General features: G+C 35.9%; 1 protein-coding gene across 1 annotated transcript; it reads left to right on the top strand.

Annotated features, from left to right (window-relative positions):
* Positions 1-514: 514 nt before the first annotated feature.
* On the top strand, positions 515-16,031 carry EXO1 (exonuclease 1). The gene is made up of 13 exons (XM_010182913.1): positions 515-675; positions 2,415-2,534; positions 3,423-3,546; positions 4,345-4,482; positions 4,699-4,911; positions 6,201-6,388; positions 7,206-7,302; positions 7,911-8,127; positions 9,094-9,349; positions 10,522-11,005; positions 11,512-11,613; positions 14,464-14,657; positions 15,890-16,031. The coding sequence occupies exons 1-13, from the start codon at positions 515-517 to the stop codon at positions 16,029-16,031; spliced, it is 2,436 nt and encodes an 811-aa protein (XP_010181215.1).
* Positions 16,032-16,602: the final 571 nt, after the last annotated feature.

The raw sequence follows: 16,602 nt of genomic DNA, 5'->3' as shown, positions 1-16,602 counted from the left end.
CTTCCCGGGCAGTGCCGGCCGCGCCGAGGTAGAGACGCCATGAGGGAGGCGGCCTTGAGCCGGGAGAGGTGCCTCAGGCCCTCTCGCCCCAGCACAGGTACGGATCCCGGTGTTGTCGCTTGGGGGACACTGTGAGGGAGGGGAGGAGGCCGTGCCTGGAGCCTCTTGTGCACCCTCGTCCCCGCGGTTTGCTCGCACCTCGGGTTTCACGGTTTTGCATCTCTTCGGCCGCGCAGGGTGAGTGATGCCCAGGCCGCCTAGGGAAGTAGTAGAGTCACCATCCCTGGAGGTGTTCGGAAAACGCGGGGACGTGGCACTTCAGGGCATGGTTTAGTGGCCAAGGTGGTGTCGGGTTGGTCTTGGCCATCTTAGATGACTCTATAGTGATGCTGGCAGGAGCTGCTCATGTCTCTGGTTCGGCCCAGCACGCTGTCAGCACCCTGACATTGTGCAAAGATTGAGACTCAGCCTTGTGCTTGTGCTTTTCTTTTTAAACTGCAGCTTAAGCCACATAATGGGGATTCACGGCCTGCTCCAGTTTATCAAGGATGCTGCCGAGCCTGCCCACGTGAAGAAATACAAAGGGCAGGCGGTGGCTGTGGACGCTTACTGTTGGCTCCACAAAGGCGCATATGCTTGTGCTGAAAAGCTGGCCCGAGGAGAGCCAACAGATCTGTAAGTCTTTGTCACATTTTGGTCTCAGCCTTCTTACAAATTACAGTTTTGTTAGCTTGTCATTTCTTAGGCTAAAAACAGCTAAAGCAGTTTCACTTCTTACTGTTGCTTCTGAATTCTCACTCCGTGTTGTACTGTTTGGAAATGGAAATGTTTGCTATAAGTAAATAGATTTTTCACTGTGCAAAATAAATGTTGAAGCATGTATTGAGGTGGAAACGTTGTCTAAAATATTTTCTATGAAAACACCACTGTTAGATGAGTTAGGTTTTTTTCCAACTTATTTTGCTCTCAATTATAATCTAATATCTCTGATGAGATTCTGTTAGACACAATTCATATGTTTCAAGTTTACTAATATTTTTAGGAACCTTATTTGTTGTGGTAGTTCGTAAATACTGCTGTGATCAAAGTTACAATGATACTGAAGAACTCAGATGTGCTGTGTTCTGAATAAGGTGTAAGTTTTTTTGCTTAAAATACTGTATTTCTAGTAAGACTAGCTTTTCAAATGTAACGTGGGATTTTCCACTTACACAGTTACATTTATAAGGAAAGAAACAATGGGAAGTTGTGGTTATATTTCAAGTTCAGCTTTGGAGCTTAGATCAGATTTACAAAAGTTCTTACTCGTCTCTGGAAAACTGGATTGAACTCTTCTTTTAGATGGAATATAGTTTTAAGTTAAGGATTAATCTTTATCTTTTCAGAAATAAAGCTACACTGATTAGTCTAGACCAAATTTCACTTATGAAATTTTGATTAAATGTTTGATTGGAGGCAAGAAAGAGTTTGTGGTTTGCAAATGGGTTCAAATCTGTAACTCCTGTTTCTGTTGATATGAAGAGCTGTGGAGTTTCATCCAGCCCTGCACCCTGCCTTTGAAAGGAGTAGAGATCCCTCCGAGTCCTGAGAACAAGATACACTCCTGTTAGGAAAGGAATTGCCTGACAGGAGAAACCCTAATAGTCATAGGAATCTTTGGAATGGTGGAGTTTAACTACATGAATATTTTATGACCAAATCTTGTTTGCATGCACATGTGATTGCTGATCTTAGACTGGCACTAAGTAGAGTCCTTTTGCACTTTAAAATTCATCTGAATTGAGCTATTATGTCACTACAATCCTATTCACTCCCGACTTTCAAAAAGCATAGTTATTTTTCAGTTTATAATTTGTAGCTCTAAATCCAATTTCTCCAATGCTCATGTCCTTAGATTCTAAGTGCTCCTAAGTCCCACTCTCCCTTCCCTCCCTGCTGCCTAGTGGAAAGGTGGCTCTTGCTGTTTTAAACAGGGTCCCTAAAAGAAAAAGAGAACAACTAACTTGATTTTTTTTTTGAGTGTCATTGTAATGCACTTCATGTTTACAGCAGCTATTAGATTTTAGTTCTGTGCTGCTGATAGAATGATCTCATAGAGATCTGTAGAAATAACAAGTAACGTAGCAAAATCAAACTAAATTGTACTGGAGTACTTCCATTTTATGTAGGGAGTAGGGATTGCCTGATCCAGTTCTGGGTTGGGAGGGGAAGCACTTCTCTTGTAACAGAACCAGGATTCAGGTGTTCTTACTCCTCTTGTGATGCTGGGCGTGTATATGGCCATTAAGATCCTTGAATAACAGTTAGTCCTAAACTTGCAGTTCTCCTTTACTGCAAACCAAAAATAGGCAACAGACTTGTGCTGAACAATAAAGTTTGTCTTTCTTTTCTGACTTTTGTTGTTGTTGATACAGTTATGTAGCTTTCTGTATGAAGCTTGTTGATATGCTCCTCTCATTTGGAATTAAACCAATTTTGGTATTTGATGGATGCACTCTACCTTCTAAGAAGGAAGTGGAAAAGGCCCGACGAGAGTAAGTACTGAACTGTATTGATTTGCAAGCACTGCATTTTGTTTTCAAAGTTGAAAAACGTCAAATGTCAGCTAGGTGGTAAGCTCTGGTAAAATTTTTTTCTGCCATGTAGTATTGTTTCATTTAATTTACTTTAAAAAATAAATCATACAAACTTCTTAGAGATTTCAATCCAAAAATAGAAACGCAATTCATAAATGAAAGCACTTTTATAGAGGAAGGAAGTAAACCTGTGAGCGTTAGTTCCTGTAATGTATTAAAGGCTTTTAGTTTACCCATCCTTGTGATCTCTGGACAAAAATATTTCTTCCCAATATAATTTTCTTTAAAAAATAACACCACCTGCTTCACCTTTCTTTACAAATAATCAGATAAACTTGTTTCAGGTTTGGATTTGGGTCTCTATATATGGGACTTCTCATTGAAGCAGTGAGAATTTTTCACTGGTGGTTTTTATTCATAAAGTCTCATGAGACATATGCTTCGTTCAGCATGCAGTGAACGATTTCTGATATTTGAAATTAAGTAAATTATGCCTTCTGTCCTTTAAACCAATAGGTATCTAATGTCAGATACTCCCAAATTCCACTAAATCTATTTACTGCAACCTGAGGATGGGTGCATCTTTTCTTTACCATTGCTGATTTCAGTTCCTGAGTTTTCTGAGAAAACTTTAAAAATTTCAACATGCCAATCTAATCATCCATGTCAATACAACAGCTTAGTTATTCTTACTTTTTAAGAAATTACATAGTAGAACAGATTTGGAAAGTGTTAATCTGCAAAGCATTTTTTCCCTTTTTCCTACCTGTCTTAGTCCTTTCTACTACTTGTTCTTTTAAGTGAAAAATAATGTGAGATTGGTGCATATTTTTGTTTATATTTCAGGAAACGTCAAGCCAATCTTCTGAAAGGGAAACAATTGTTGCAGGAAGGGAAACTGTCAGAAGCTAGGGAGTGTTTTGGGCGCAGTGTAAATGTTACCCATGTTATGGCTCATGAAGTTATTAAAGTAAGTTGTGAATGCTGTCGATACTGACAGGTGGTGAGGTGTTTTGTTTTGTTTTAAATCTATGCAGTAGGTAGCATGTCTTACTCTGCTTTTGTGTGCCTACATTGCTACCTTTTCTGGGTAGGCAAGAAAAAAATTCCCCCGTGTTAGCCTCTAATTGTCCTGCATACATTAGATTATGTTAGGCACAGTTAACAAACTTTAGCTTCATTTCAAGTTTATTATGCCTAGTTATATGAATAACAATGATATGTCAATTGAAATACATCTCTTCTTACTGCTGTGAACTGACTTTAACACCAACAGTTTTACTTTTGCTGCATAAAAACTAAGCATGCTTTTTTCTCCTTGGTTAATGCCTGAGAACAGACTACAGAAAAAAAATTTGGCTGCCTTTCTAGTAACTTTTTGCTATTCTAGTAGCTTTTTGCTATCCTTCCACTGCAGCCTTAGGTTCTGTATCAAGATAGTATTACATTTGTTCTAGTGCTGTTTTCCTTTGTCTGGAATGTAACTTGCATGAGTTTGAAGCTGGCACTTGTGGTCATTTCCAGTGAGCAAAATGTTACAGACCAAGATAGGAAAGGTTGGTTTTTTTTAAACCAGTCTATAGAGGTCTAAACTGCTTGAAATTTGAGTTTTGAATATGAAATATCAGGCTCTAATGGGAGGGATGGTTGCATGATTGAAAAAGATCACTCTTAGTTTTTAAGGCAGAGGTTCTTATAATTTCAAATGTCTTATGGTAATTACTGAAAATTGCTGCAAAGTACTTGTATGCTTCTTATTTGTGTGCAGGCTGCACGAGCACGGAGAGTCGATTGTATTGTTGCTCCTTATGAAGCTGATGCTCAGTTGGCTTATCTTAATAAGACTGGCATGGTTCAAGCTATAATTACAGAAGACTCTGATCTTTTAGCTTTTGGATGTAAAAAGGTATGGAAGAAAATACTAATATCCTTTACCTCTCACTGATATATTAAAAGCAGAGCTTGAAATTGCCAAGTGTGTTTGATGTGTGGGTTTACTGTTCTACAGTAAATGGGGGAAACAGAAGAGATGAGAATAGCACTCAGCCTCTATTGTTTCCACCAGATGCAACAAACTAGCTTATATGGGTGAAAATTGTTTTAATTTCCTCTTAATTTTCAGGTCTTTCTGAAAATTGACAAGTTTGGAAATGGACTAGAAATAGATCAAGCTCGACTGGGAAACTGCAAGCAGCTTGGAAATGTGTTTACAGAAGAGAAATTCCGCTACATGTGTATTCTTTCTGGTTGTGACTACCTCTCGTCAATTCATGGAATTGGGTTAGCTAAAGCATGCAAGTTACTAAAATTAGCCAACAATCCAGATATTATAAAGGTAAACTTGGTTTCTCTTTGTGCATTGGCTTTTTGGGACCCTATTTCAGTGCATATGAAATTAACGCTGAATTGAAGATATGAGTTCTTGACTTCCTCCATTTTGAGAAGAATGCTACAAGAAGTGTTTTTCACCTGTGCTTTAGAAAGATGCTGAGCTAAACTTACTCAGTTGTTGAAGCTACTCTATATGTAATGAAATATACCAAAGTAAACTTAAAGAATTGTTCTAGTCCTGTTGAGGGGAGACTTAATTTTTTGTAAAGCTCTGGATTTTCTTTTCTTAAATTACCTGCTCTTTATTTTTGCTAAAGTTTAAAAGATTACTTATTAGAACTACTATTTCTTAAGTAAATTTTGTGTAGATAGTGAGTGAGAAGGGAGGCTTTTAAGAGCTGATAAGAAAAACACCTTGTGTGGCTGTCCTGGAGGCATGGAAATTTAATCCAGAAAAGCATTTAAATATGCAGTCTAATTAACTTACTGTGTTGTCTTCTTAAGTTACGTGTATGCTGTAGTGGGTTTTTTTCCCTCACAAGCTGTTTGCAAAGAATTATGATTTCCAGTTTTAAAATATTTTGTATTTTGTAAAGCAGGCATCAAAGCAATTGGTTTGTTTGTCTTTTGTGGAAGTAAAAAGGGAACTTTGAACTTTTCCCATGCATATAATGATTTCCTTCAATATAGCTCTTTTTGAGCAAAATGTCAGGATTTAATAACTTGAAAACCTTTTCACTTGGCAATTTGTCATGTGACTCATCATTGCTATTTTTCAGCAGTGTTGGAAAGTTTTGAGTGAATCAAAAGATACAAAGTAGTCCAACAGTGCCTGTTCAAACTCTTCTTAAAGAGATGAGTAGATTTGCCTGTGTGTAGGATGCGTGGCCAAAACGCAGGTGGAGTGGAGGGAGAAATCTAATTAGTTTTGCTTTTTTTCTATCCCAAAAACACCCATGTATTGCTTGTAAGTTCTGATAATATGAATGATAAAATATGATATGCATTAGTTTTAACAAATATACCTTAAGGAGATGCTCTCTATTTCTATTCAGAGCTTGTATTAATTGGACAAGAAGTATTTAGAGAGTTGAATTGTGTTGTTTATGTGATTGTAAACAGCTTGAGATTGGGGCAAATAATGTACAAAACCTTTTTCCTTCTCTTCTTTCAGTTGAATCTGCTTTTTATAACAGGACACACATTCTACATTTAATTACAAGCAAAGATACTTAATATTTAAACTTTTGTGTAACCTGTTTAAATGAAACAGTTAAGCTTTTTTTTTTACAGGTTATTAAGAAAATGGGGCAGTACTTGAAGATGAATATAACAGTACCAGAAGAATACATACAGGGTTTTACACGAGCCAATAATACATTCCTTTATCAGTTAGTTTTTGATCCTGTTAACAGAAAGTTAGTTCCTCTGAATGCATATGGGGATGACATTGATCCAGAAACACTAATTTATGCAGGACGGTATCCTTTGTGTTGAAACAGGACAGTGGGGAAATAAGGGTGAGCGGATATGGTGTTTTATACTTTAAGTTGCGTCTCTGCTTTTGACTAAAGCCTGGCTTTTCTGCAGTCTTAGAAAGTTCTTTTTTTCTTCTTTTGCTCTGATTTTAATTAAAAGAAAAAGTGCAGGGTTAACTGAGTAACATCACTGACATATTGGTTTAGGCAGAAGTTATTGATCTCTTTTTTTTTTTTTTAGAAAAACTCATTAAATACAGGTTATATTTAAACTGTTTGAGTTGCTTTACAACTGTTTTTAATATCTGTATGTGTTAAGTGTGTTTATAATCTCTGCCAGTTTAATTCCTGCAGTCCATGTTCAACTCCTTCCCTGAACTAAGCATTTCCTGTTTTACAAGATCTCTTTTCCTGTAGAACAAGTAGTGCTTCACCAAATTTATGTAGCGTAAATTTCATCATTGAAGATTAGGAAAATGAAGAAAGAGAAGGGACTGTTAAAGTAGTTACTAGCTTTGTATGTTATTCAAGCCACCTAATCTCTGGCATTTACAGAAATTTTGCAGGAGAAAGATGGTAACTCACCTGCTGATGACTGAAGTTTTTCCTTTTGACTTTCATGATTTGCCAGCCACTGCAGATCTATTACAATTGCTGTTGCATCACATTGAGCCATGAGTAGTAGTATTAGTGCTTTTGGTTAATATTATAGCAATGTTTTTTAGCACAAAAATGGGAAACAGCTAGTCTAACTTTCATGCTGTGGTTCTTGAAATGTAATGTAATATTCAGATATTTTCCTTTAATATGATGGGAACAGACATTTTGGTGATGGTACTGCTTTTCAAATTGCCCTTGGCAACATTGATATTGACACAATGGAACAAATTGATAATTATAACCCTGACACTGCACAGGTAACATCTTTTTTCTGAAGTTATATATTAAGATTTTTATGTGGGTTTGAACATTCATGGAAAAAAATGATTGAATCTTATCCACAACTGACTTAGCAGTGAAAGCTATTCTGCTATTACAGAAAGTGTATGCTCCTACACATGTATTTTTCCTTCTCTGTACAGGTAAAAAGCTTACTTTTTGTGTCATTTGACTGTCTTACTTTCAGACTTTTTTGATAAGTCCTTAATACTATCGACAGAAGTAGCTGATTTAAAAAGAAAATTCTCAAAGAGATTTGGATTTCTTCCACATATATAACTCTGAGGAAAAGTGTTTTCCCAAATTAGATTTTCTAAATAGAAATAACATTCAAACTTTTAATTTTGTCTGAGATGAAGCCATTAGTCACTTGCGCTTTATTGAAATGAAGAAGTCATGGCAGCACAAAAGAAAAAGAATTTGTATGGAAAAAAAAACAGATTGTGGAAACAAAAAGGAAAATGTTTCTGTAGAGTATGTCACCGCTTGTTGTGCAAATGTCAAAATGTCCTTATGTGCTATATCAGAAGATCATATGTAGAAAGCAAAATCGTAAATCTATGTCTTGTTTTTAATTTTTTTGTAGCCTGTGCAGCAGAGAAGTTGTGGGTGGAATGGCAGACGTGCTAATCATGTAAATAGCATTTGGAGCAGAGACTACAAGCTTGTCCCTAATGCAGATACTGTTCCTCATGAAGTGCATTTACTAGAGAAACCAACAACCAAAGGCATGGAGAAGATAATTAATGTTAAAGGGCTAAAGCTTCCAGGCAAAGACCTCTTGGTGAAAAGGCCAAGGAGTGGTACGGTTTTTTATTAAAATATGTATATAAATAACAGAAGGCTGTGGGGAAAGAAAGAACTTTATCTTGAACTTGATGGCATGAGATTTAAGATTAACTGACTTTTATTGTCTGTATTCTGTTTTCAACAAGCTGCAAGACTAATGAACCATAATATTAAAGCCTGTGTAACGATTAAGGGTGGCAGCAAACTTTCAACAGCCCTTGATTATCACTTTCTTTAATTTGCTATAAAACTTTGTTTTCAATTTTAAATTGTCATGTTTAATACTATCTGTTCTATTTTTAGGTATTTCTGGGTTTCATTTCCATCTTATAATGGCTTGTGAAGAAATGAAAGTAGCCTGTTTTTTTTCTAGAGTTTATACTCGGCCAGACAGAAAATTTGGAGAATGTTTTCTGTACTCTTCTAACACCATGCTACCTGTATCACCTGTATAGGTGTTATTTACTCCAGCTTTCCCACTTCCTCTAGTAAATCTGTGCTTGTCTTTTACACCACCTAAGTTATATGTACTGAAATAAACTGTGGGCTTGTACTAGAAGAGGCACTTCTTTGTTCCCATTGTGTTTCATCTGTTAAGTGTTTTCCTGTTTCCTTTGCTTTCTGATTATGCTACTAGGGCTTCGCTTCTGCCTTTGTTACTCCTAATATCTTCCTACTCCCTGATTTACCAAAAATTGTAGTTAGTTTAGCAATCTGCCTTTAGGCCAAATTTAGCTTTGCATTCAAAGTGTTTAGAAAACACACGTCACTCCATCTGCCTTTTCACAGAAAGTTAGTTACTTTTAAGGCTATGTACTAGAAAACAACTGTGTTATAGATTACTAAACTGTAATATCAATGTTCCTACCAGACATTACTAATACTTTTAAGCCTATGAGAGTAAATATGTAATGCTCTGTTCTCTCCTAAAGGATTAATTCTAGAATATGCTTCTACAGTGATATTTAAATTGTCTTTAGGTTTAGAAGACTTATCAGACGGAGATCTGTTGGACCAATATTCATTTTCAAAAGCAAAAAAAAACAAGAAGGAGAGTGATCATGATGGTCAAGTACAAAAGACTGTCTCAGCAATACAAAGCCTTGATTCTTCAGGGAATTCTGTTACTCAAGAAAGCTCTAACTCCTTGCCCAGAGTTAGAAATAAATTTGCTTCCTTTCTGCAACGGACAGACAAAGAGAAGGATGCTGTGATTGTTCCTGGAACAAGAAGCAGGTATGCTTGTATCACGTGTTTTAATAAGTAGCAAAATACTAATCACTGTACTGGTTGCTGAGAACCTGAATACTGAAAATGAGGAAAAATACTACCTCAGACTGTATTATGCAACTATATTAATGCACAGCTCTCCTGAGCTGTGATGGAGAATATTTTGTGCTAGGCATGCTATCTGTGTGTGTGATAGATAAATAACGTCAACTTTTTACTGTAGATATGAAGACTGAGACTATTCAATACAATCTAGCCTCTGGGTATCAAACTTAATTAGGAATTGGCCATATTTCTTTTTCAGGTAAAGGTCATAGGACATATAACAAAAAAGGTAGCTGTTTTGTGCCAAATATGTAAGCACTTGGTGAATATATTTGGTCAAACTGTATGACAAGTACCTGTTCTAATCTCATCCCATGAGATTAGAGTTCATGCTCCCAATCTCTGCTCCAGCACTTTGAGAAGAGGCACTTTGGGTTTGTTACATTTTTTTACTTGGCTGTGTGTTATGGGTTTTTGGTCACATTTGGCCGCAGCTACTTAAATTGGTTTTACAAAGCATATCACAATTATTTTTCTTAAATACTTTGAAGATTTTTGAGCAGTGTAATTCTACAGAACAGTCTTAATACTGATGTTCTTTAGCTTTTAACACACACTTTGAGCTGAAAATTTTGTTGCATGAAAAATTAAGAGTTGTCAATGATGGCAGGTTCTTCTCTAAAGCAATACTCAATTTCTTAAAAAGCTCAGACTTGTACTTCCTCTTAGAAGCTACTGCTGTAGCATGGAAAAGAACTTGATAGGTTTCAGTTTTCTTGGTAAGAGGTGCTAAAGTGTTTCTCTACTGTTTAGTTTTGATAATTATTGAATATATTCTTAAACTTTGGAGAATTCCTAGATGTTTCTCTTTTTCAGGTGAAGAACCTTATTAGTATTTCAGTCAATGAATGACATATTTACAGATGCTTTTTTTCCCCACCTTTTCTTACTGCTATCTGTTAAATGCCTCTGTGAGGGACTAAGACTTTGCACATTGTCAAAATAATTTGTGTCTGCAAATGTACTTAAAAAAACCAAAATGATGGATAGAGACAACTATTGGAATTTGGAGATTACATACTCATTTGCAGTAACTTTCTTCTCCCTTGCCTTTACCTTTTTTACTTTTTTAGGTTTTTCTGCAATGATGTTTTTATGTTTGACGGTAGATCAAAGAAGGATGACAGTGATATAACTTCAGATGCTGAGCAGGATTGCCAGAAAGAGGAAGTAAAACATGTAGCACAAGATGCTTCTCAGTTTTCAGAAACTGAAAAGTCAACAAGGACGATCTTTACACCTCCTGGAGAAACACAGAAAAATTGCTTCCGGTGGTTTAGCAGCCTTGTAAACAATTCAGGAAACCCTGGTCCATCTCATACTCTATTTTCACAGCAAATTCACCAACAGAGAAGCAACTGCGTGGTATCCCAGGAGCATCAGACTGATGGGGTACCAGCAGAGAGTGGAGCAGTGTGTGGCATATTGGAGGAAGAATCCTCCCCCTTAATAGAACTGGAACAGTCATCACTATCTCAAAGGTCTTGTGAGCCATCAGAGTGCAGTGTGGAGTCTTCAGAAATCACACAAGTGTCTAACAACAGTTCAGATGCAGAAGTAAGAAAACTAAATGTTGTTTCAGCATTTGCTTTCACTTTAAATTATTTAAGAAATTGGGCAGCAAAGTCTTATCTTCAAAATGATACCCTGCAGATTATGTAGCCTGTGCTAACAAAACTCGTAAATGCTCAACATAGTTGTGTAGAATGGGTTGACTTACTTGCTTAAATCAAATTTGGTCTCTGTCTTTTTTTATTTCTTGTTTGTCTTCAGCCTTCCCACTGCTGCCACTACAGTGGGTCATAAAAAAACCTGGTAGGCTAGCTTTATGTGCTCTGCTTTTGTTAGACCCTGAAGAAATCCTTCCAGAAACCATGTGTGTCACCGTAGTGTTGTGTGTGGAACATAAGCACAGGTTACTGCATAAGTTATTAGAATTTCTGAAAGCTTTATACCTTTAAAGTATATGTGTAGATACAAAAATTTACGTTGTGTAAACCAAACCAACCAAACAAAAAACCAGACAGCCTGTTTTAACCCAAATGAATTTTCTCTTGATAAAGGACTCTGACTTCAATTCAAAACTGGCTGATAATCAACACACTCAGCCTCTGGTATTTTCTGCTGGTCAAACTGACAGAAAAAATACTATGATAAAGACCAAGGTAAGAATTCTTTTAACTTTAATGTGAGCTCTACTAAACTCTCAAAATCAGTTTTTGCTTTCTACTACTTGATTCTAGAACTCTTAATGAAAGAATCTTAAGCAATGCACATGTTGGCAAGAGGAAACTGTATTCTTATTCATCTCTATCGGAGCCAAGGTGGACTATAACCAGGCCACCTATTACTGATATCAGAGTTGCAACTTGTTTGGGGATTTTAAGGTCTTTGGTATAAAATAAAAAGTGGGGTTTTTTTTGCTTTAGCTTGGCTTCTTAATTTTCTTCAGGCACGCTAAACACATGAGTTATAATGCAAATTGCAGTCTTGTTCATAATCCAGATACAATCACAAGGTACAACCTCACTTCATTGCTTGTCTTGATAAATATTCTAGTTTAGCAGTCTCCTTCCTCTTTGACTAGAAAAAGTGTGTTTAAATTTCAAAATCTGGAGAGGTTTTAGTCAACCTTTCTTGTTTAATTGTTTTAGATAAAAGCCTTGTTAAACGCTAACAAGAAAGGAAGGACAGTCTGTTTTCCTTCAGAGCCCACGTTTCAGGTTTTTTCCTATTGGTTGTGCACCCATAATTTGACTTCTGTGTGGTTTCTTATGTGTCCAAGAATAAACTTACGTCTCTTGTTTTTGACATTTCTCAGAGCTTTACCCATTTGTCTAATTTACAAAACTTAACAGTTAGAAGTGCTCTAACTCCTTAGGCATTGTCATTAATTGGTCAAAATATTCGTAAGTCAAAGGAAGGTGCTTTCATCCTTTTACGAACACCCCTACGAACTTTTCTTGTAGACAGACTAAAAATCATAAGCTTCTCTCCGCCAAACAAATACAAAGCACACACAGTATAGTAGTGACATCTCGTGGTTATTGTTAGTAACGCTTTTGACTCAGTTTTCCCTTAGGATTGCTTACTGCAAGTGTAAAACAAGGGAAATCTTTGCTGGTGTTAAGTACTGTAAAGATACCGAGGGGAATAATGGGTTCCAGATTTAGGGAAGAAGCATTCATTCAGTTAAAACATAAATTATTCTGATTTTCTTAAGTTGAATAATGTAGCTGATCTGTAGAGAAATTTAATGATTGTGAGAGAAAATCTGGGGAAGTTTTCAACTCTTATCGTGGTTCTAATCTCGAATGTGAAGCTGGACAATTCTATTATCAAAACTAATCAAAGCTTTTCTCTAACAGATCCCTATAAGACAGTGAGGTCTCTAGGACCTTGCAGTTTTTTGTGATAGCATTCTAGCTGTGGTTTTTACTGGTAATTATTTTCCACAATTGCTGTGACCTCCAAAAGGCTAATATTGACAAAAGAAAAGACAGCAATCTACCTGGTTTTAAGTTTCTTAGTGAGTGTTTGACATGCAGCTTTACCTACTTTTGGATTAGTTAAGTTATAACTGATGTAGGATTCTAGGTGACTTCATACGTGTTGCAAAATGGCTGAGGTGATAGATAAGCAGCAAAATACTATAAAGCAGGGAGTTTTAGAATTTTATTCTTCATAGTGTTCTTGTTTCAATTTTTAGTCTACTTTTTAAACATTTTTTCCAAATTTTATCTCTCTGTCTCTTCAGATAGAAACAATGTCATCAATAAACTATATAACAAGAGTGTTGGGGGAATGACAAAATGCAATGCAGTTTTTGAAAGAATTGGGGTATGACTTCTCCTTGAAGTAAAGGCTACCAACATCTTTTATTAAAAAAAAAAGTGTTAGATGATCAATAGTGAATACTTGGAGGAAGAAAAGCTATTTGCATTAGTTGAGTGAAGCACATGAAGTAGGCAGAGCTGTGCCATCTTCTAAAGATGATCCAGCAAAATCCAGAAAAGATGATTCATTTAGAGCAATAACCTTTATTCCTGACACTCATATTTCCCATTTGAATAACATTTTTTGCAATCTAGGCATTCAAAACTTATTTTATGTAGCCAACTGTAAAATAAGAACTTGCAACTGTAGACAGTCGCCATCTCTTTGGTATGTACTGTATTTTGATAATTGTGTTTTGGTCCTCATAATGACAGACAACAGCTAAAGTGGCAGACTAGAAGTGAGTGGTCACTCAGAAGCTGGTAACAGTGAGCAGTTTATATTCTGCAATGAAGTGGCCCAGCGGCTCAAACAGTAAAATGTTCTAGTGCTTTCAAATGGCTACTTATCAAAAAAAAATTGAGGAAGGTGGTAAGCATAGGTAGGACAGAAGAAAATTATGGAAAACATGAATAAGCCATTTGTGGCCTTTTGCCACTTGTGAATTTATTTGGCAAAGAAAGCTTTAACTTTATCCAAAAATTCGTTACTTGTATTTAATTATTGTGCTATGATGATGTGTATTTAGTACAAATGGGAAGAAAGTAATTAAATAGGTAGCAATAGGTATAACTTCTATTTTATGAAATGTGGTAAGCTACTTACAGGGGGAAAAAAGTGTGATACCAGGGTGTAGCTTCTCTTAAAATTCTGAAAGCTGACACTGAAGAGTTTTTGTTGTGATCTCATGTAAACAGATAAGAAAATAAATTTTCAATAGACTTTAAAAGCTGCATTTTTGCAGCTATTTTGTGTATTTGCAACCTCTTAGAATACAAAGACCTGTGGAAACTGGTTTGCCCCTTCTTATAACTGCATTATGTCTATTGTGTTTGAGATGCCACTTTTTAGATTATTCTATAATCAATCTAAATATACTTTGTTATGGCAACTCAGATTGCATTATCTCTACACAATGTAAAACATTTCATTTTTTTATTATAAGCTTTGCAGCATAGTATCTGTTGCTTACAGGTTGTCATTTTAACCAATTGTCCCCTAATATTAAAATCTCGCAGGTTCCTGGTTTACATAAATCCAGTTACATAGGGTCACGTATCGTAACAAAGCTCAAGCCGTTGATACCAGCTAAAGTAAGTGGATTAAGAAGGAAACGGTCACCTGTGCAGAAGAGAAACCACTGTGATGCTGAAAATAAGCTGGGACTGCAAGTTGCCATTAGTGAACTCCGGAAAAACTTCCAATTTAAAAGGTAAATTGCTTTAACACTTTACTTAGCGCCCTGTATATTTTTTTCCAAAGCAGACTCTACATTTCTCTTCCACATTATTCAATAAAGGTAACAGCTTAAGGTAGATAATTTCTACATACAGTTTTTAATTTCCTACGCTTGATATAACCATGAAGTATGATTTTTGGTAAATATGCTCTTCTTCTAATTACTTTTTTATTTCTAACCAGGAAAAACTCTAAGCTAAAATCAGCTTATTGAAGTAGCACGCTTAGTTTAACATACGTATATGAAAATTATTACCATTGTTTGACATCAAATACCAAAATGCATTTCTTAGTCTAAACGCATGAATATATTTTAGTAAGTTTGGGCCTTACGGTAGGCTATTATCAATATTAAACTGATTTCCATTTAAAAAATATTACTTGCAGTATTCATATTTTTTTAGAAATCTTACTTTTTATTATCCTCTTGATGTGGGTTAAGAATGACAGTTTCAGAGAAGAAGTGAAAGTGTTTGTGCATGTGTTGCTTGACCTCTCACTGGGAATGTCTGACCAGGGTTATTCACAGGGTGAAAATTCATGTATTTGATTCTCCAGAGTGCAGGCAGATAGAACAGAGCAAGCCTAGGTGGCACTCTGATCCTTTTTTCTGCTGATGGTTGCAAGACTTAGCTCCCAACATCCACATTTTATCCATCGAGTTTTGGTTGGTCTTGTAACTTCTAGGGATATATATTTTTTTATGTATTCATTACTTATAAGTAAATAAAGTATTTATTTATTAGCTCTTAAGGGGCTTCTTTTCCTTATTTCACTCACTGCCAGGACTTACTTAGCCTTGAGTATTCTGTTTATTGTTTTCTGAGATTTTAAAATGTTTCTAAATTAGCCTTGTGTCTTAAAAATTGTTCTCTGATGGCAAGTAAATGACATGCGATACTAATCTGTTCTGTCCTAATGTCAAGATTCATGAGAGATATACATATTTATGTATATATGTAATAACTGTGTGTGTGTATCCTGTCACAGGATAGCTGGAACAGTTGAACTCACTTTGAGTGAAGATGTTCAGTTGTAGTGAAATTGAAATGAAAACATTCCATCACAAATTTTTATTTTGAGATTATTCATAGATGAGTGGATGAAGAGTCTTGCTTCATTTTAACCCGTATGTTTTTACAGGCCTGTGGTTAGAAACATATAACATTCTCTGGTTTTCTTTTGTCTCTCTTTTTTTTTTTCCAGAGAGTATGAAAAACTTCCTTCTTATAAGAAGTCAGATCCATTGTCTCCAATCAAAGATAATATACAGCTGACTCCAGAAACAGAAGAAGAAATCTTTAATCACTTGGAACGTAGTCATGTTCAGAGAGCTATATTCCAATGAACTATACTCTGTGCACAGTAGAATGCATTTTTAATAATTTTAGAAATTTACTTTCTGGATATTTCATCAATATAGAAAAGATGCTTTGGAAACCAACTATATATTTTAGTCTGACTAGTGATTTGTCATCTCTTTTTATAAAAGCATGAAATGAAAGGTTCCGTTCTATACTGACTGGAATAAAGTCCTTGAGATGCCTGTGTTCTCTTATTAAAAGACCCATGCTAAATGTTTGTCCAAACCTTTTTTCAGCTGCCCCTGGGCATTTTTTGTAGGTTACATGCAATCCAAGTTTCTATAACAGCTATGGCTTTGCCTTTGCACAATAGCAGCAGAACAAGCTTGTGTCTTAATTTTTAATAGTTGATCAGTTTTTTGCCTCTTCCTTCTTTCCTCTTGAGTCTAATCTGGCTCCAAGACAGGAGTAAAACTGCTGTTCAGTGTTTGTAACAGCCTTCAGTGTACTCCCAGCACTCTGATAATTATTTCTTTTTCCTGTAAGGTAAGATCTGCTCTCTCAACAGTTAACTTTGTTTGATACAGTCATATTATTGGCGAGAATGAGTTTGGG

The sequence above is a fragment of the Mesitornis unicolor genome, unplaced genomic scaffold (genome assembly GCF_000695765.1).
Source record: "Mesitornis unicolor isolate BGI_N332 unplaced genomic scaffold, ASM69576v1 scaffold27994, whole genome shotgun sequence".
NCBI lineage: Eukaryota > Metazoa > Chordata > Aves > Mesitornithiformes > Mesitornithidae > Mesitornis > Mesitornis unicolor.
The sequence above is the reverse complement of the archived record's forward strand: the minus strand, read 5'-3'. Positions and strand labels throughout refer to the sequence as shown.

Coding starts and splice junctions, on each gene's coding strand:
- EXO1 (XM_010182913.1), top strand. CDS start 515: ATGGGGATTCACGGCCTGCTCCAGTTTATCAAGGATGCTGCCGAGCCT. Junction 3,547..4,344: donor TGGCTCATGAAGTTATTAAA/GTAAGTTGTGAA, acceptor ATTTGTGTGCAG/GCTGCACGAGCACGGAGAGT. Junction 4,483..4,698: donor TAGCTTTTGGATGTAAAAAG/GTATGGAAGAAA, acceptor CTTAATTTTCAG/GTCTTTCTGAAAATTGACAA.